Below are 19,790 nucleotides of genomic sequence, written 5' to 3' on the forward strand. Positions count from 1 at the left end.
AGAATATGCTATATTCTGTCCATGTTGATCAATGGGAACACTTCTAAATATGCCTGCATACATTGAAAACAAAGAAAGACAAAGAAATAATCCAATTGATCAATATAGAAGAATTTCGTATAGTGGGCATTTCCAGAAAAGGTCTACCGCGATGCTAAAATTTAAAGCCGCAAAGTTTACGTTAATTTAATTTATATATAATATGTAAATTTAATGAATATTAATATTTTACGGTATATTTTGGTTTTTGTTTTGAAATATTTTATCCGAAAGTCACAGGTATGATTTTTCCTCTTTTCGCGACCATAAATGCTCTGCTTTTCGTTTTTATTTATTACATATTCGTTTTTTGCTTAAATTTTTGTCTTAATATTTTTGTATAAACAATACAGCAATTGGATCATTAACCAGAATGGATCTATTCTTAAATTAATAGAAGAAAATAAAAGGAAATATATAAAAGTAGTATATTTATACATAGAACTTCGTTGTTTTTCAAAGGTATTTTCATCTACTCTGATATATGAGCTTTTTTTTTATTTCAGAATTTTGGTATAAATTTTAACTATACAACTATATCATATCGCTGTCATGTAAACATAATAAGTATAGGTAAAATGTTATGAAACTCTGTTTTGTGTGTGTTTTCAGAATTTAAATGTATAATATTCATTATATTAGATATTATGCCGAAGTTAGCTTCCTTTCTGGTTTCAGACAAGAATTGCAAACTACAATTTGTTAGGGGTATACGTCTCTGAGAACCTACAGAAGGACATGGCTAGTGTGCTGATCAATAATATTCAGAGGTAGTCAAAAGTATTTACACAATGAATCAATTTCGCACATCCCCACTTCTTTTAGCTTTTATTCTTGCTGACAAATTTCACTAAAATAGCTTTTATCGCGTAGCTTGACCTAAGCATATAAAACTTATGTGGCGAAACGACTAAAGTTAGCTTTATAAATTAAATACCATATAATAACACAACGTTTGAACTTTTTTTTATTACAAAATTAAACAGGTGTACGAGTAACAAGGAATCTCCTGAGCCCACTAATTGTCCACAAAAACATCAAATAAAACAAGAAAGGAAGCTAACTTCGGCACGCCGAAGTTTGTATACCCTTGCAGATTGGTTTCGATGTTTATATTATAGATTTAAATGCTGAAAAGACTCACAAAACAGTGTTTCATTACATTTTACCTATACTTATTATGTTTACAGTTTGACAGTTACAGTTTTACATTCCCAGCTTTACATATTTTATATATTTACCGATCGCTTCTATGGCAGCTATAAGATGTAGTTGTCCGATTTTTATGAAATTTATACCAAAATTCTAGAATAATAAACAAAAGTTTATATCTCAGAGTAAATAAAAATACGTTGAAAAACAACGAAGCTATAATTTTTTTCCTATTAATTTCCCGATCATTCCTATGGCAGCTATATCATATAGTCGTCCGATTTTCGTAAAATTTTTACCAAAATTCAGAAATAATATAAAATGGCCACATCTAAAAAATGGTGCAAAAATATTGAAAAACAGCAAAGTTATAATTTTTTTTCGAAAAATATATCGAACATTTGTATGGCAGCTATATGATATAGTCGTCCGATCCGGCCCGTTCCGACATATATAGCAGTGAGAGTATATAGAAGACTATGTGCAAAGTTTCATTGAGATAGCTTTAAAACTGAGGGACTAGTTTGCGTAGAAACGGACAGGTGGACAGACGGACAGACGGACATGGCTAGATCGACTCGGCTGTTGATGCTGATCAAGAATATATATACTTTATAGGGTCGGAAACGTCTCCTTCACTGCGTTGCAAACTTCTGATTGAAATTATAATACCCTGCAAGGGTATAAAAAACTATGATGCATTAGTTAAAGGATAAGTGTCTCCATGCACTCACGTGGCCTTTTTATTTTGAAAAATTTTCCAAAATGTATTAAAATTGGAAGTCAAACCCCTAATTTTTGACTAAAAAATTAAGTTAAAAAGTTAATTTGTTAGATAAAAAATATAATAAAATGAAAAATTTAAAAAAGATCGACGTGAGTACCTGGAGCATTAATTAAAGAAGTTATTTTCCATATTTGGTCCAGTAGATTTTGAGATATCGTTTACACCGATTTTCAAAATCGCATTTTTTAGGAGAGCGATTTAAATTTTTTGATACTCATGCATTGCACACAAAACGACCTCCGTTTAATTATACATATCTTCGGGAATTATGCTATGATCGATGTAAAATTTTGACCAAATATTCTTAAAATATTGAGCCTTTAAAATAAAAAATAAAATAAGAACAAAATTAAATACCAACTACATATAGGAATTGTAGATGACTCTGTGATGTAGTCTATCCTCTTGATCAACAACAACAAAAATAAGAACCAAAAGGGGTATGCAACAATTCTCTGGTTGTTGAAATACTTTTGACTACCTCTGTATCCAACTATCCCTTGTATCCGACGGGTACCCGTGTAATAAAATGAAAGACCGCCGCCTGTAGGATTGTTCACTTATTTTTAATAGGTGTATATTATTAAGGATTAGTTTCTACCAACTAAGCATTAAGAATACAAAATTTTGTCACTTGTACGTATACACTTTGCAATATACATATATCATATATCCGTTTGATTACCGATATCATTATCGATATAATCAATATTCAATAAAATCATATTTATCAGAAACTTGTAATACACTCGCAGTTGAAGAATTTCCGTTCACATCAGCATGAGATCTATAAACATTAATTGTGTAGTTTGAAATATTTATAATAAAAAACAGCTCTTGAGTTGGGATCGGGATCAGTATCCTGGGGAACTTTTACTCCTTGTGCCCGCCCTGCAGCTTCTTCCAGGTGTCGCCCAGAGCCTTGGCAAAGTGGTCGTCGACAGAGGCTTCAGTCTTGGTGAATATCGAGATGTTCGTGGATGATGTGGGCGAGGCGGGCGGCGTCTGCGTCGAAGAGGCGGCAGCGGCCGCAAGTCCTGGTTCTGCCTTGACACGAATAATCGCCGGCATAGAGGGCGTCGTAGGAAGCTGAGTGGTCGGCTGAGTCGGATTCGGAGTTGCAGTTGGAGTGGGAGTCAGGGTCGGGGTCGGGGTCGGGGTCGTTGTTGGCGTCGTGGTCAAGTTCGGCGTCCCAACGGATCCGCCTGGCACGCTGTTGGCTGCATACGCCGGCGACGGAGTATTGTACCTGGGCGGCGTGTGGTGAGGTGTGGCCGGCTCCATTACCTCGTTGTCCGTCATTGCCAGCGCTGGTCCCGCTTCCTTTGCCGAGGGCGGCGGGGACGGAGGCGCTTGGTTGCGATGCAATGCCAACGACAGGGGCAGCGGTTCGTCCTGCGGCGGTGGAAGCTCCAGTTGCGGTGACTCCGGTCTCGACCTTAGAATGGGCGAGTGCAGCACGGGCAAGGCTAGTGGTGAACGGTGCTGCTGATAAAGGTGCGAAGCCACTGGGGCTGCTGTGCAGCTCACCGAAGGCGGTCCGTGGGCTAGTGGAGATGCCTGCTGCTTAGGGGTCACGCCGGGCGATGGTGTTGGAGTTGGCGTGGGCGTTGGCGACTTCTTGGAGAACAAGGCAGCATAGTTCTCGCCCAGCGATCGCCGGAAATGCTCGTCGATGTCGGACATCGCCACGTCTGCATGATAAAATATGTAAGCTCACGACGGCACCGCTTCGAAGGAGTTCTCTTACCTGAGGAATGGGCCTGCTCCGGCGGCTCCCGCTTCGGAGGTGCCTGGGTGATGACGCTGGGCCTGCTGTTGGCCGCATAGTTGGTTCCGGGCAACGGCTCGCGATAGGGCGGAGGAGGCGAGGCGCGCAGCTGGTGCTTCAACGTCCCGGATGACACCGACATGTCAATAGGACTGTCCATGTCCCGATCCTCCCGCTCCCGCTCCCGGTCGCTGCTGACGGCGTCGTGGACCTGGTATTCGGCGGTACGCTGGCGCCGCTCCCGTCGCCACTTGGTAGTGGGCAGCTCTTTGGCTGTTACACGCATCTCTGCAAGAAAAAGCATGGACAGGACGCGGGGGTCAGACATCGATCGCCGGATAACACGTAAAAATAATAGTAAATATATTTCTAAAGCCGAAATCGCGACTCGATTAATGGCCATAAATTTGTGTTGGCTTTTGCGGTCTATCATCTCGTTTTATTATGCTCCGCCATCGACGAGTGGGCGTAGTGAATCACATGGAGTAGAGGCGAGGCCAACCATACAAAACTCCATCGTTCTCCATCGAGCCCTGCCTCTGTCTCCCAGTTGCCTGTGCCTTTCGAGTTTGTTGCCTAAGTTTTTCGCTTTTTGAATGAACTTCTGCCAAAAGCTCTGCGTGGAACTGGCCCAGAAATTATTATACCAAGACCCCGCCATCGCCGTCGCCGTCACCAGCTAAAAAAGCACGGCGCACACATACAGATACCCAAGCAAATAAATAATAACAACAGAAAACTCACAATCATCGAGAGTCCCAGGTCCCAGTCACAAAAATAAAAATTGGTTTGAGAAAACTTGTTTTGTCTATGCCTGTGTGTGTGTTTGGCGAGTGTGTCAGAGTCTGGGCCTGGTGTACACTGAGCGAAACATCGGGTGGAACGTGCCCGGCCTGCCAATGGGCGATGCCCGCGAGCTGCTGGCCTGGCGTGGGAAGCGGACAACCCGCCGAAGCAACTCATAGCCAGCTGCGTGGGCTGCGGGATCTGGCCACGTCGAATCGGGATGTGCCGCAGTGCTGCAGCGGCGGAAGCGGAGTAGGAGATGGCTACCAGCAGACACATCCACACGGAGGCAAACGTACAGGAAACCAAGTATATATAAATAAAGCAGCAGGCGGCGGGAAGCCAGGTCCCAGAACCCAGTTTTTAATCCCCATCGGCCGAGATCGAAGGGACAAACCAGTCGGACGACTTCTGCACATTTTGAGCAGCGCAGAGAGCCAGAGCCAGATCATGGTCGGGGGCCAAAAGACCAATGCATGAATGAATCAATGAATGGCGCATTGGCCGTACCGTGGATGGACGCCCCGGAGGCTGTAAAGCTAAAGGAGGAGGCGAAGGAGGAGTAGGAGTACGCGGAGGCGAGAGCGTTGTCCTGTTTTCGGCAACGTCACTGCGAGGCTGCAATTTATTATTTCTGCGCCTGCGTCACGAGAGGAGTCGGACCACAACAGTGCGGTGTAGAGAACCAGAGGAGCACGATTGAGAGAAAGAAGCTGGGCAAACTGGTCTGTAGAGTGCGGAGCCCGGAGTGGGAAGGAGTGGCGGGCCGAGGTATAAAAAACCAACAAACAGCCGCAAAACAGCACGGAGGCTGGGAGCGAAGCACGGGCTTGGGCTCAAGCTGCTGCTGCTGCTGCTGCGGATGATGATGAGGATGATGATAATAATAAAGAAACATTCAAATTTTATTGCACATTTCCGGTCGTCGGTTGTCGGCTGTCGGACGTCGGCGTCTGTTGGGGATCGGCGGATAGACGGAGCTTTCTTTTTTAGGCTCCCCCTCTTTTCGCATTCTGCTCTGTTTCCACCTTTCTCCTTCTCACCTCCGTTACCCTTGCCCTTTTGTTTATTTTGCAGCTTTTACTGCAGGCACAGTACCATTTCTGTATGGGTTAATTGGTCAGCGGGAAGCTGGGCTCCATCGATGAGAAGACGACTTGAATTCGGGGGAGTTTCAAACAATTCTTGGAAAGGTATACATTTTTGGTTGGTGCAAGTGTCGTTTTGAGACTTTAAGTATGTAAGACCTCTAACCGGTACCCGTTCGGTAGAGGGGTATTATAACTTATTGGCAACGGATAATGGACTATACGTAACTGCCAGAAGAGGGCCTCTCAGAACCCATTAAGTACCATATATTTATTCTTATAGGGTTTCCAAAATTGGTAACAACAACCCGAAACATCTTCTGTAGTCATGTAGACTATGTAATACCTATATCTGTGCAGGCACTTTTATAAAAAATCGGTTCTCAGATAATTAGCATGAAAGTTATTACACAATAAAATTATTTAATCTCAATTGCGCTTGGACACGGACTAAGAGATGTATATCGAGGGGAAAGTCCGATTATTCATGTTAAAATATCGATAATATCGATAATCAAAGATAACGCAACAGTAAAATATCAATTTAAGTACAAATTGTCCAGTAATTATTTGCAAAATGCTTCAAGACATTTTTATACCCTTTCAGGGTATTATAATTTTAGTCAGAAGTTTGCAACGCAGCGAAGGAGACATTCCCGACCTTATAAAGTATATATATTCAACAGCCGAGTCGATCTATCCATGTCCGTCTGTCTGTCCGTCCGTCTGTCCGTTTCTACGCAAACTAGTCCTTCAGTTTTGAAGCAACTTTGCAGATAGTCTTCTGACTACTCTCACTGATATATATGTCGGTACGGGCCGGATCGGACGACAATATCATATAGCTGCTATAGAAATAAACGATAAATTTTTACAACAAAAATTATATCTTCCCTGTTTTTTAGACAATTTGCATAGACTTTAAAGAAAATTTCATTTTGTATTATTTTTGTGTGTTAATTTTATGAGAATAGAAACAATCGCGAAAATTTGTAGAAAAAAAATTATAACTCCCCTGTTTTTCAACTTATTTTAGCTTTCTTTGAGATATGGTCAATTTGTATTATATTATATATATATAATTATATTACACATATTATGTATATGTATATCTCTTGTTACTTTTCCTTAATGATCCAATTGCAAACTGCAAGGTATAAAAACTTCGCCAAACTGAAGTTCCTTTTCTGTTTTATTTCACAGACAATAATTATAAAAAATTGTATTTTAAATATTTTAAAACAAACATTTAAGAAATGTGTTTCTATGGCTTATAAAAGTTGTACATTTAGTATACAAATATGGTATTTTTGTTTTCTAAAGGGGATTGACCCATGTTGCTGCTTCAAAAAACAAGGACGGCACTGATCGTCAATAGGATACGTCAGAAGATTACAGTTCCAAAAGAAATCTCAATTATGTCAGTACCAAGGCTTGAGTTAAAGATAACAAGAATATGTGAAAGAAAGGAGAAGACCCGGATCAAAGGTGGAAAGTGGGATAGTCATACAACTCAAGTCAAACTTATTTACATCTTCAAGCTTATATGACGTAGTACGAACTGCTATATCTATAAAAACAAAATGGGAGGCTCGACTGTGAAATAAAGTTTTTTTAACTAGAATTAAATGAAGAATAAGAAAAATAAACCATAAACTTCTACTCGAATTATATAATATTTTATTCTACATTTCGGATCGCAGAATTGAATCCTTCATATCTGATCTCTTATCATTCAAGACTTTTTTTATAGGTTAATTTTAAAGAACAACCTTCTTTTGCTTGTTACATACGCATTTACAATACTCGTGTGCCGAACGTAAAAAGCTCAATCTACATTAAGAACCAGCCACATTTGCTGCTTATGCAAACAAGTTGTTGCTGCTCCGGTTGTTGGAGCATTCGTTGCTAGTCTTATACATATTTATTTTTCTATCATCGTCGCTAGCGATTTTCCTTATTTATATTATTTCTCGTGCCGGCTCGTGAGTCATGCCCGAAGCTACGGATCCCCCATTGCCCACCACCATTCAGCGCTATACCCGCATTACCCGCTGCCCGAGTTGATTGCAAATCTGGTTTTAATATGTCAACAAATTAACAAAAGCAAAATAAAACCGAGTCGAGCCAAGCACAGCAGCACCAGCCTCGGCTCCAGCCCTACCCCCTTCCGCTGCAGCACTCCCCAACCATTTTTTATGGAGGTTTAATGTTTAAACAGGCGCTCATTTTTTGCTCTTTCTCTAGCCGTTTTCGTGTTTGCCTGGCGTCGCCATGTAATTGAAAGCATTTGTGTGATTTGTGCAATGTCGCCAATTAACACGAAGAGCGGGCGACGGGGAAACCAGGCGGGGAGTGTGTGACGCCTGGAAGTTGGGAGTGTGTGTCAATTGACGCCAATCGAACGCGACGGAGCCGGTGCGGAGCGTAGTAAAAGTGTTGCCAATTTCGTTACCAATTTTCCAGATCGCACAAGCGAAATGAAATGAAGAAATGAGACGGACGAAAAGACGGACCCTGCTTGCAGCCGGCGTGACCGATTGCCGCTGTTGCCAATACCCTACCCATCACGTCCTAGCCACACGTTGCCCACCGAAGATAAACCGAGCCGAATCAGAGCAACCCGCTTCCGAAACCCGATCCCATACAGCAGAAAAGTGAGTACTTATCATGGTCAGAGGCAAACCTCACGTTCTCCGATCCATTGAACTTCAGCACTGTGTTGGCACCCACCAGGCTCCCTTCACGTGAGCAGCAGGTGCATCAGCTTGGGCAACACCAGAACACAGAATTGAACTTTGTCTGTTCAACTTCATAGAGCTTTAGAGCCCCCAATATTCTTCGTATTCTAGAATAGCTGTGTACTGATCTTAGTCTTAACTTTAACACAGTATAAATATATCCGTTCCTCCAGATTTTAACTGGACCTTAAATTTTCTGGTTTATTAGAAATTACTAGAATTTAAATTTTAGTTTTTCAGTCTTCTAGCTTTTTTTTGTCCAAATTAACTCACGGATTAAGTCCAAGTTCATATTTTGTTTTCAAACAAAGATTATTTCAGGTTCGGCCACCAATAATATCTCCTTTCCTTAATTTTCCTCATTATTTTGGTCAGAAGATTGCAAGACATGTGACATGTGCGACAATATACAGGTTATTCTTCGAATTTCAACAGTCGAGATAATCCAACTCAGCAAACTTTATTATTTAAAACAAATTTCATTTAATTTTAAGCTATTTTTTTATTTTTTATTTATACTCAGGAAAATGGGATTCTACTGTTAATGAAATTTATGAATCTCAAAATAAAATCTGCACTATTCATGAGAATGATGAAACTCGAAATCGCTACATATTGCAACCAATAAAATAGGCTTTACTTTACCAGAGACTTTTCAAAGTTAAATTTTACATTCCGCCTATGTCAGAGGTATGAGGAAAAACGAACCTTTCTGGAACTGCTGCTGCTGCCTGTAGAGCTGGTGATGCATGGCGGCAGCCTGCTGAAGATCGCGCCAGGGCTGCCACAGTAGGCTGTTAGCCATGTTGGAGGAGTTTGGATCCGAGGCTGGCTGGGACTGGGGAGTGACGGAGCCAGATCGTAGTGCGTGGCTCTGTTGGAGCTGCTCCATCTGCTGGCGGTGGTGCTGGTATATCATTCCCTGCCCCTGTCCTTGTTCCTGGCCCTGATAAGCAGCCAATCTTTGAGAGGCAGCGAGAGCAGCGGCTGCATGGGCCACCTCGCGCACAGACGTACTTGGCGAGCTGCCCGTGGAGGAGGCGGTCGAGGAAGTTGACGGGCCATTCAGACAGGATGCGGAGGATGTGGAGGCTGTGGAGGAGGCGGGCGAGGCGGATGAGGCGGGGGACGACGAGGAGGCGGCAGCTGCTGCTGCGGCCAAGCGTTCTATTTCCTTGACGCGGTTGTAGTAGTTCTGCTCGAAGGCATTCAGTATGCAAAGATAGTCCATGGCTCGAGGCTCAAAGATCGCACTCGCTTCCCGCTCTTTAAAACTGCTTCCTTCCTGATTGCAGGCCCTCGATTGCTGGTTGGAGAACCGCTTACATTGCTGCCGCCGAAGCCGACTCAGCTGACTCGCGGCGAGTCGTAAAGCTCTTCTTTTCGGTTTCGTCGGCCTGTCTATCGGTACTCCGCGGCGGCGGTTGGGAGCGGTAGACTTTTTATTTATTTGCTTATCTTTCCCTTTAGTTTATGATTACTTTTTGCGCTTTGCCGCAGACGCAGACGCGGGCACAGAAACACATACAGATGCAGCGAAACGAATGTGCGCACACGAACCGCAAGTCGCGACTATAGATACAGATACAATCTGTTTCTGTTTGTCTGTTTTTTTTTTATTTTTTAGCTTTTTGTTTCTTCCCTGCCGTGGACGGCGACTCGGGTTACAGTCTCTCGCAAGTCTACGTCTCCGCCACCGTCACCGTCTCTGTGTCCGCTGATTTGCTCCGTCGACGTGAGCCTCGAGTCGACATTTAGCAAAATAAAAATAGCACGCTCTTTTTCTGGCCGTCTTTGTTATGGCGGCGGCTCTGGCTCTGGGTTATATGTGTTTCTTTTCCGAGGAATGATTTGCATAGAAATCGACAAATCGCCAACTGAACTTGAGCGCCAGTTTTCGCTTTCGGAGAAGAAACCTACAAACTCGTCCGTAGAGCACGGCTCACACACACTGACACACACGTACTAAGCTCGGCGCACGTTCCACTGACGACGACAGCGACAGCGACACCGCGAGCAACAGCAAGAACAGTAGCAGTAGCTACAGCAGTAACAAGGCAACTGGAACTGGCGACAGCAGCACCAAGACGCACTGGCGGCTTCGACGGACAAACTCAAACTGATCAACGGCGAGCGGCGACTTGAAGACTGCGACTGGGGCCAGCTTTGATCTTCGAAAGCTCCAGGTTTGGCTTCGGCTGCGTCTTCGTGTTCGCCTTCGTATTCTGTGGCAGCCTTCGTTTGCGCTCATTCGCCGCCTCTCGACTCGAGGGCAAGTCTCCACCGGACTCGGCTTGGTGTAGACTTGGGGCCTCAAGAGCCATTTGCACTTGCGCCAACTTCCCCTCGGCCTCTGTCGCTGGGGCTCCTGTTGTTGCTGGTGTTGCGCTCTCGGCCCATTCTGTTGTTTTCTTCTTTTTCTCCTCTTACCAATTTCCGTTTTGGCTCTTTGGCTGGCCCTCTCCATTCGTTCTCGGCGGAGCGACGGTTTTCGGATCTGAGCTTGCTCGCTGATTTGGTAATTGAAAAACTAAAACTGAGCGCTGGCCGAGTACCAGGAAAGGGGTCCATGCCTGCCCGTAGGATGTGGCAGCCAGCCACGCCCCTCCCGCGGTTCGCCCATTCAATTCAGGCTTGGCAAATTGGGCAAAAGGGTAACGAAATGGCAGAAATTGGGAATTGGCCACTGTCGGTACGGTCGGCGCCCCGCAGTTGAGCCTGCTCGGCTTGAATTTGGATTTCGGTTTGGGTTTCTGCTTGGGCATGGAACTGTGAGCTGGCACTTGGGTTGGGCTGGATCCAGGCAGCACATGCAGTGGGCGTTCTTTAATTTGTCTTTCCCGCTCTTTTCTTCAGGGCTCATTATAATGTTTACCCAGACTTTTGTCACAACAAACATATGTACATATGTATATGTTTTTTTTTAACTGAGCAAAACTCCATACACACATATGTATATGTATGTTAAGTATGCTTTTTTTGCGGAAAAGTTCGACGGAACAACGGAATAATTCGATGTTATGTATACAAATTTGGTATTATTAATAACTTATTAACAAACAACAGACCCAAAACGTAAGAAGTTTTATATAAATGTATTCCTTTACGATGAGTAACCAACAGTCAGTTTATTTAAATATGGTCATTATATAATATAATGGGTTACATATAAAATACCGCATACCGGAAACTTTAGCAATTTTCGTTTTTTTTTTATAAAACCGGACCCAATATAGTAAAGGTGCCTGATATATCACAGTTGCAATAACACTTTTTGTGTATTTTATTTGCAGGTTGAATGTGTCGTTGGTTTATTTATGATAAAACTAACTGTTCTTTTTACGATTTAATATATTATACAATATAGTATCAAGTTCGGTAAAAACTAAAGAGAACGTTTCAAGAAAAATGTAGTAAAATTAAAAAATATACATGGGAATTAGAGCACTATAAATTTCCTTTCTTCATCTTGCTCCCTTTATTGGTTATTGTTTACATTCGTAGCCATTCGAAGATTGATTCAGTTCAAACTATATCCATTTCTTTCTTTTTAAGCAAACCATATTCAATTTTTATGTACCAAATATAATGTCAAATTGTTGATCCCTTAAAATTGGGAAAACCGAAGTAACTGCGGCATAGTGTGTCTATCCATTCTCTTGCAGTGTGCCTTGTTCATAGCTGCTACCCGTATTGTTATAGGTCGGGTGTTCTGCACGTTTGCGGCAGTTTTTGGGCTTGGCTCGGCTCTGTTTGGCTTAGTTTGTGGGTCTGTCACTGCAGCAGTTTGGTGTGTGTGGGCCTGATTCAGAACGGCAGCCACAGCAGCTACCATTGATGCAACTGCACCAGCAACAGCAACAGACCCCTACAACTACAGATAGAAAACGGCAATAAAGCGCCGCATACACAAGCTGCCAGAGAGCTGAAAGCAATAACAATAGCAAAACCAACTGAAACATGGAGCATAGAGGAAACTCGTTTTTAATTCAATAGCAGGCCCATGAAATTTTACGCCCGATTTGTAGTACAACTACTACTGTTGCGAGCGAATGAATCGCTACTGCAACTGCAACAGCAACAGCGGCATTAACAGCACCATCGAAGCAACGGGGAGGTGGGATAGAGTTGATGCCAGGCCTCGTACACTCGGGTGCTGATCATATGGCCTGCTTGGCCTGGCCTGACTTGCACAAGCTCAGCTGTTGATCTCGCGCCATCCGCCAATCGATCGATACTTCCCAGCTCATTGTTTTTCCTTTTCTCCATACATCTGTACATACAAACGTACACATTTCCCCATCGTCGTTTGTTAATCCACGTTAAAAATGTGCAATTTTCTGTTGCACGTCTCTGCGAGGGGAAGAAACCGAAAATTAAACAAAATCGAGCTCGAACCATTGGCTGGCTGAGTAATGGACAGACGCACGGATCGAGTGGAGTGAGCTAGCGGGCACAGCGCTCCTAGGCTTTAGCGCGCTTACTCATCATCCGGCGAGCTCGGCCCGTGGTTATTGTTAATGTTGTTATTGTTATTGTTGCTGGTGCCGCGCTATTGTTGTTTTGCGCGAAAATTTGTAGTGTAGCGTGAAACATGCGCACGCATGCGCAACGAGGTCAATCGAATGGCAATCATGGCGAAAAATAAAGCAGCGAAAAACAATGACAACAACGGCATCGGCAACAACAAAAACCAACACTACTAGGGCAGAAGAGTTCACTGGCGGGCCAACAACAATGGGTAGCCAATTATCGGAATCCAAACATTGTAAATCCAAGGGGAGCTCTAATAACCACTCACAAGGTGGGGAAAACTATGTACATACATTTGGGGAAAAAAAGACGGGCTAAAGTCTGTAACATTGGAAATATGTAAAAATATTTAGCAGCAATCTCTGATGAAGTCTGACCTAATCATATTTATTGAGCCGAGAAATTACACTTTTCACCTGATTCTCATTTGGCCAAGAGGTTGCTCAATTCGATATTTCCTAAGCTATTACCCTTCTGGGTCTTCTAGGGAGTTGGCTGAATGACAAGCTAAGCAGCAACCTAATATTACTGCATCGATTGGATACATATTCAGTTTACAGCTTGGCGACTGACTGTGCAGAGCTGAAAAAAAGAACAAAACCGAAAATGCTTCGCTAATTGAAATTTGTTTTGTTTGGAAATCGGCCGTCGGTAAAGTAACATGAGATCCCCTCCCGGCGATTTGGGTCACCGTAATGGCAGTGCGGAAGTAAGCGAGATCTTCGCCTCTATATAGAAGCTTTGCCACCTTATGGATCGTAAAGATGATGACACACAGACGAGATGAGTTCTGTCCAGAACTCGCCGATACCACCAAAGCATATTATGTTATAACCTAGCCGCACTTCCAGTCCCAGTCCCCAGTCCCAGGCACAGTCTGGGCTTGTTGCTGTTTGTGAAATCTAACAATCTAATATATGTATATATCTAGTGGGTACATAATATATACGCAGCGGAGACAACACAAATCAGCGGCAAACCAGTTCAAAATTTAAATAAAACTCGAGCGTGCGCGCGATTTGAAGAGAAACTGGTTTTTGATTGTCCAGAACAGCAACAAAAACAATACGAAGAAACAGCAACATCGACATCAGGAGCGACGGCAAATGGCAAAACTAACAATAACATAAATATAGTTGTCATTATAAAATATCATCCGGTGCTAAATCAGGCGTGAGAAAAATTTCAATTCATTTTTCCGAATTTTTAATCGGTTGTTAACGACATATATGTATCTATTTTATGCATATGTATTTAGATTAAGAGTCTGAATTTTAGAGCCCAACGCTTCCCCGCCAATCTGAGACAACTTAGACACACATATTCGGATATTGTACGCCACCAGTGGACTCTGTCGCTGCACCTTTGCTGCCTGGAGTCGCTGGGAAAGCGCGCAAATAGGCAAATGTTACATTTGTAAATAAATAAAAGTCGGTGCAAAAGTCTTCTCGGCAGTGGCAGCAGTAGCAAAAAGAAAGGTGGTGCTCTAGTCCAAATCTCAGTGCCAGTCCCCATCCCCATTCCCACTGCCATCACCAGTCCCGTCCCGTCCCGATCCTACCCAATCCCATCCTATCCCAGTGCCAGCGTCCAAACTGGTTTCGCTGGCTGTTTGATTTTCTTCTGGGCGAGATTTACGGCAATTATGCGCACCGTTTGGTCGCTGCAAGTAAATGGAAGAGAGTGTTGGCCCACAGAGTTGGAACTGGCGAAAACGGAGAATCGAAAGGCCATGTAAATTACCTGATGAGACCCCAGTCCCCAGTCCCTGATCTAACCCGTAAGTACCCCTTCAGGGGTCGGTGTCCGTCTCCAGCAGTGCCTGGCCAAGCTCGAAATTGCCACAATTTTTCTTTTGTGCGGCGGCCGGTGGAACATACTAACGCACGCTGGTACAGGCCACAATTTGTGTAACTATTTGTTTATTAATTATGGCCTAGAGTGGGCTCTTTGGCGGACAATGGAATGGCAGCTTAATTAACGGCCGATCCGCGCAGATCGGGCCCGCTCTTCTACGCGTGATTTATGAAGAACGCCATCCGTGCCGTAATGCCGTATTCGATTATGACAAATTCATTAATCATGGCCAGGTTAACGACACTGCACTTCGAATCTCTATGCCGCCGATCAATCAAATCGGTCCGAATACAATCCCATTACAGCAGCTAGTAGCTCATCTGCCAACATAACAAAAAGTCGGCAGCATTGAGCATTGGGCACTGGGCCCTGAGCAGCAAAGTGTTGGCCACAGCGGACACCTCAATGAATAAATCGCATGCGATGTTCAAATATTTATTTGAGCATTGGAAGCATTTCTCCTTCTGGCTGACTACGGGAGGGAGCTGTCACATAAATCGCACTCGGTGTGTTGACAGCTGTACGCATACACATATGTACGAATATATGTATACTGGCCGAGGAATTTGTCAAATATTCAGAATTATGGCTGATAAAGCCATCTCCCAATGGGTAAATAAACAATCATAAATTGGGCTTATTATCGGAATTCCATGTTCCCGCTCGCTCTCCCTCTCTTTTTTACTGATTTGCATGCAAGTATAAGGGGAAGTGGGTGAGAAGCCCCGCGTCGGCGCACTATCAGCTGCCCCGCCCCGCTCCGCTCCGATCGGGAACTGGGTCGAAATCAGAGCCCAAACAGAGCCGCCGGACAAGCCGCGGGCTTATCGTCCATTTGTGAGTTGTGCAATTACATTGCTGCCCAGAGAACATGTCTAATCAAATTGTTTTTTGTTTAGCAATTATACACATATTTACGCCCCAGCACGCCAAATACTATACGGGCTCGGAGCGAAGTCTTCTCCGCCGGGAATTTCTTTGGCATGTCACGCGGTCGCGTCGCCTCGCTTCGTGCGCTTGTTTGTCGCGCTGGGGGCGGGCGGTCGTCGGGATTGCTGCGGAGTGGGGTATGCGGTGACGGACGGAGCAGCGAGCTCGGAGAATGCAAATTGCAAGTATTAAAGATATGTCGCGAGTGCACCAGCGAAAAATATGCAAAACCCGTACGCCACACATGTGTGAGATGCGAACATCCACGATTCGTGATCGCCAGCCGCAGTGGCAACTACGGCACTGGTTATTGATAAGAGTGTTCCCGCCCTGCTCCCTGCCTCAATCCGTATATCGGACTTACAATTCAAGCCGTGCATACAGCAGCACTCAAAAAAAAAAAAAAACTTAAAAAAGAATATTTTTAATTTTGTAGAAAATGAAAAACCATAGAATTTCGATAAGATGATAGTAGATACATATAAAAAAGCAACTTAATATATATTTATATATTTTATAATTATTTTCCGATTGTTTCTATTGAAGCTATTAGCTAGTTTCAATGGAAATAAGACTTTTTGGAAAGTTTTTATTTTCAAAACTGAGAAACTAGTTCGCATAAAAACGGACAGACATGTCTAGATCGACTCGACTTGTTATGCTAAGTCAGAATATAGATATATATATAATATTGCATTCTTTATAGGTTCGTACATGTCTCCATAACTATAAAATTCACGTTTTTTTTAACTTGTAACTTTTTTTCAATTACTTAGATTTTGTTTTAAGTAATCAAAATTAAAAATACCCAAAATATAAATATTATGAAATTATCTTATAAACAAGTTTGATTATAACAATAAAATAAAATTGTTAAATTATAACTTAAGGAAACAAAAGCGATTGTGTAAACAATTTTAAAAATGGAAAAATTGGTTTAAAAATGTTTATACTCAACATCAGCTGAATATCTATCCTATGGCTCTAAGAAAAACGGTTAAAAAAAATGTAAATTAAAATTTTAATGCAAATTTTAATAAACAGATACAATTACGTAAAAAATAAAAAAAATTAGAGCTGCAAAAAAAGTTCAAGTATATTTCAGAGCTATTATTTTGCCCGAAGTTGTATTTATTTATGTACATATGTATGTATGGAGGGGCTGACACATGTCTGTGTGTCGCGCTGTGGCCATCGAAAATGCGGCATTTGACACATTTATGAAAATCGGAATCGGAATGCGCCACAAATTCATTTTGTTGGAATGTTTTGTTGTCGTTTTTTGTGCTTTTTTTTTTTTTTTGAAAAAAAAACATATTTCGGATTTGTCAAGTATTTACGCGATCGCACAGAGTCCGACGAGAGTTTTGCATGCCCCAAACTTAATCCTGTGCTGCCCTGGGTGTTTATCCAGCGACCCCAATATCGAAGCCCCGGCCCCCGAGCCAGTAGACTTTTTCTGGTCAATGTCTGAGTAAGCGATCGCAGTTATGCACGAAAAGATGCCCTCCATGAAGGGGCTTTGTTGCAATCGTGAGTCATGCGTTAGGAGGAGAATGGGGTTCAGGGGTAGGAAAGCAAGGAGGACTGAATAGGAAGAAATTCTTTCTTCCTGTTTGACACACTGCTGAATACGACTACGTCTTTAGGTATTTCGGTTTTGTGCGCTGACGGTAGCAGCTTAAAGGTGAAAGCCATATTAGAGTTAAAGGTAACCTCGGGCCAGATCCCTCGAGTGGCCACATTGGCGTTGTCAGTGGTGTTAACTTTCAACAACGATCGCTTCTCTTTCAAATGGTATTGGTTAATGATCAGGGCTCACCCGCTAGTTCACTCACCGCTCGTGTTGTTCTGCACCATGTTCGCCGCTCTGAAGAGCACATCCAGCGCCGATTCCATGCTGGACCCTATAAACGTGGGCTTTGTCTGGTGGTCTGCTGCTGCTCCGCCTGCGACCTGCACCGCATGAGTTTCACACTGAAAATGTAAAGAAATTGACCATGAGCAGGCGCACACAGACGGAGGCAATGGGATGGCTGTGGCTGCTGGGGAACGGGGGCGGTCGCAGGCATGTGCACACACACACGCGCATCGGAGAGCGGTCGCAAACTGGATACTGTGTATCGCGGAGCCTGGCTGCACTGGCGTATATGTAAATGGAACGAAACCAAGCCAATCCCCACCGAACCGAACCGAACAAAGACTGACGCTGGCTCATCGCTCAGATTCTCCAACTGACTTGAAAACAAGTACGGCCAAATCCTGCTGCCAAACGGTTGCCATCTGATGACGGTGGGGGAGGGGCTGGTGGCGCAAGCACGATGCAGTTGGGACAGGTTTAAGAGACCGTGCCGATGACGAGCGCGGTGGGACGGCGGAAATTTTGGCAATGACCAAGTACAGCAGCCAGCAGCACAAATACTGCCAACTGTGATATTGTTGCCAAGCAGGCCGCCAGCCAGATAGCCAGGTCAGCGTCTGCGGCTACCAAAGCATCTCAGTTCCCACATCCACTCGAACCAACAACTACAACTCTTTACCTTTTGACGCTTCCGAGTGGTCGTGGTCCTACTCACAGCTGATTCTTGTTTTTCCTGATCAATCCAAACTATTTTCGCTGGACAGAGCAATTTTTATTTATATACGAAATAAAAATAATCCAAAATACATACTATTAGAGCTGTTAAAACCTCGATGGCACTATCGATAACAATCGGGGGACAGCGTGAGCGAATCACGCCGGCACGTCACTTCATGCGAAACTATCGCCAAATCGAAAAAAATACTGGTTTCTAGAAGATTTCCCTTAACGACTGAAAATATCGAAAAACTATCGCGGCACATCGTGGATATTTTCATTAATTTCGGAGTGAATAACTGAAAATATCGGCAACTGAAAACAGCTGTTCCCGTATAAATTGTTAATACGATATTTTCAATCATTAATACTGTCTTCACACTTAGCGCATTTGAGAGGAACGGTTGGGATTTTTCGCAGATGCGAAACTCGTGTTCCCACAGAGCTGCGTTAAAGTGCATCCGCATCCGAACAGCTGATCGATCAGCTGTGGCTCAAGAAAACGTTAACAAAGGCTGTGTTGCAAAATTGAAATGAAGCATTTACCAACTATTTTGGCTGGTGTAAAACCGCAAAAGCACAGATTGCGTCAGATTTTATCCGCACAAACTTAAAATTAATTAGATGACGAGGAATTTGAGTTTCTCTAATGATTTTTCTCTAACAAAGAGCAAATTCCGAAGAGTGTCTATAGGTGGTATAGGCATCCAAAATCTTTAAAATAAGGTAGAGGTAGGCGGTTTATATTAAATAGTAACAATTGGGGACGTATTGGGGCAAGAATATACAGAAAAAACGCCAACAACTATTTTGGGCATGCTTGTAGCTTTGGCGCCACATTTTAAATACCATATTTCACCTGTTCCTCGCCAAGTTTGTTTACATTTTCGCGGTGTTGGGGGGGGGTTAATTCGATGCAAAAAAGGCCACTTTTCAAAAAATTATTGTGGCGGAATGGCTAAAGTTAGCTTAATGAATTAAGTACCATATAATAACACAACATTTGAATAATTTTTAATAAATTTTGTATTGAAAAATATTTAGAGGTAGAGAAGTTATAGGGAATCTCCCGAGTCGCCTCCAAAAAAAGTTGTTTTGCGGTGTACATCCACAGTCCACAGGATCATCCGATCTAAAAAAAATTATACCTCATTCGTTAAAGGATAAGTGTCCCGAGGTATTCACGAAGAGTTTTTATTTTTAAAATGTTTTCTCTATTTTTTATCAAAATTTTATCAAAACCCCGATTTTTGACAAAAAAAATTAAGTTAATTTGTTAAATAAAAAATATAAGAAAATTAAAAATTAAAAAAAGCTCGACGTGAATACCTGTAGAATTATCCAAAGAAGTTAGCGCTTTAAACTTTGCGATTCTCATGCATTGAACACCAACCGACCTTCGTTCAACTCCGCATAACTTCGTCAATTTTACTCTGATCGATATAAAACTTGGACACAATATTCTTAAGATGTTGATCTTTAAAAATAAAAAATAAAAAAAAAATTTACGAAAAAAAAAATTAAATAC

The 19,790-nt window shown here is 42.8% G+C and overlaps 1 protein-coding gene across 4 annotated transcripts; it reads right to left on the bottom strand.

Annotated features, from left to right (window-relative positions):
- Window positions 1-2,523: 2,523 nt before the first annotated feature.
- Tgi (Tondu-domain-containing Growth Inhibitor) lies at window positions 2,524-18,371 on the bottom strand. Of its 4 annotated transcripts, none has more exons than XM_070285147.1 (4): window positions 18,225-18,371; window positions 17,523-17,661; window positions 3,729-4,037; window positions 2,524-3,672 (listed from the first exon to the last, which is right to left on the bottom strand). In XM_070285147.1, exons 2-4 carry the CDS (start codon window positions 17,581-17,583, stop codon window positions 2,852-2,854), a joined length of 1,191 nt encoding a protein of 396 aa, XP_070141248.1. In that variant the 5' UTR covers window positions 17,584-17,661; window positions 18,225-18,371; the 3' UTR covers window positions 2,524-2,851. The 4 variants fall into 4 exon arrangements, with proteins under 4 accessions (XP_070141248.1, XP_017036633.1, XP_017036631.1 ...); XM_017181144.3 differs by having other exon boundaries at window positions 18,261-18,279; XM_017181142.3 differs by lacking the exons at window positions 17,523-17,661; window positions 18,225-18,371 and adding an exon at window positions 9,073-10,489.
- Between the last annotated feature and the right edge of the window lie 1,419 nt (window positions 18,372-19,790).

Source organism: Drosophila kikkawai, chromosome 3L (genome assembly GCF_030179895.1).
Source record: "Drosophila kikkawai strain 14028-0561.14 chromosome 3L, DkikHiC1v2, whole genome shotgun sequence".
NCBI lineage: Eukaryota > Metazoa > Arthropoda > Insecta > Diptera > Drosophilidae > Drosophila > Drosophila kikkawai.

Bases quoted from the DNA above. Each gene is read 5' to 3' on its own strand.
- Tgi (XM_017181142.3), bottom strand. From the start codon at position 9,595: ATGGACTATCTTTGCATACTGAATGCCTTCGAGCAGAACTACTACAAC. The intron at 4,038-9,072 runs GTTCGTTTTTCC...TTTTTCTTGCAG, and splicing joins GCAGCAGCAGTTCCAGAAAG to AGATGCGTGTAACAGCCAAA. The intron at 3,673-3,728 runs GTAAGAGAACTC...TTTATCATGCAG, and splicing joins GGAGCAGGCCCATTCCTCAG to ACGTGGCGATGTCCGACATC.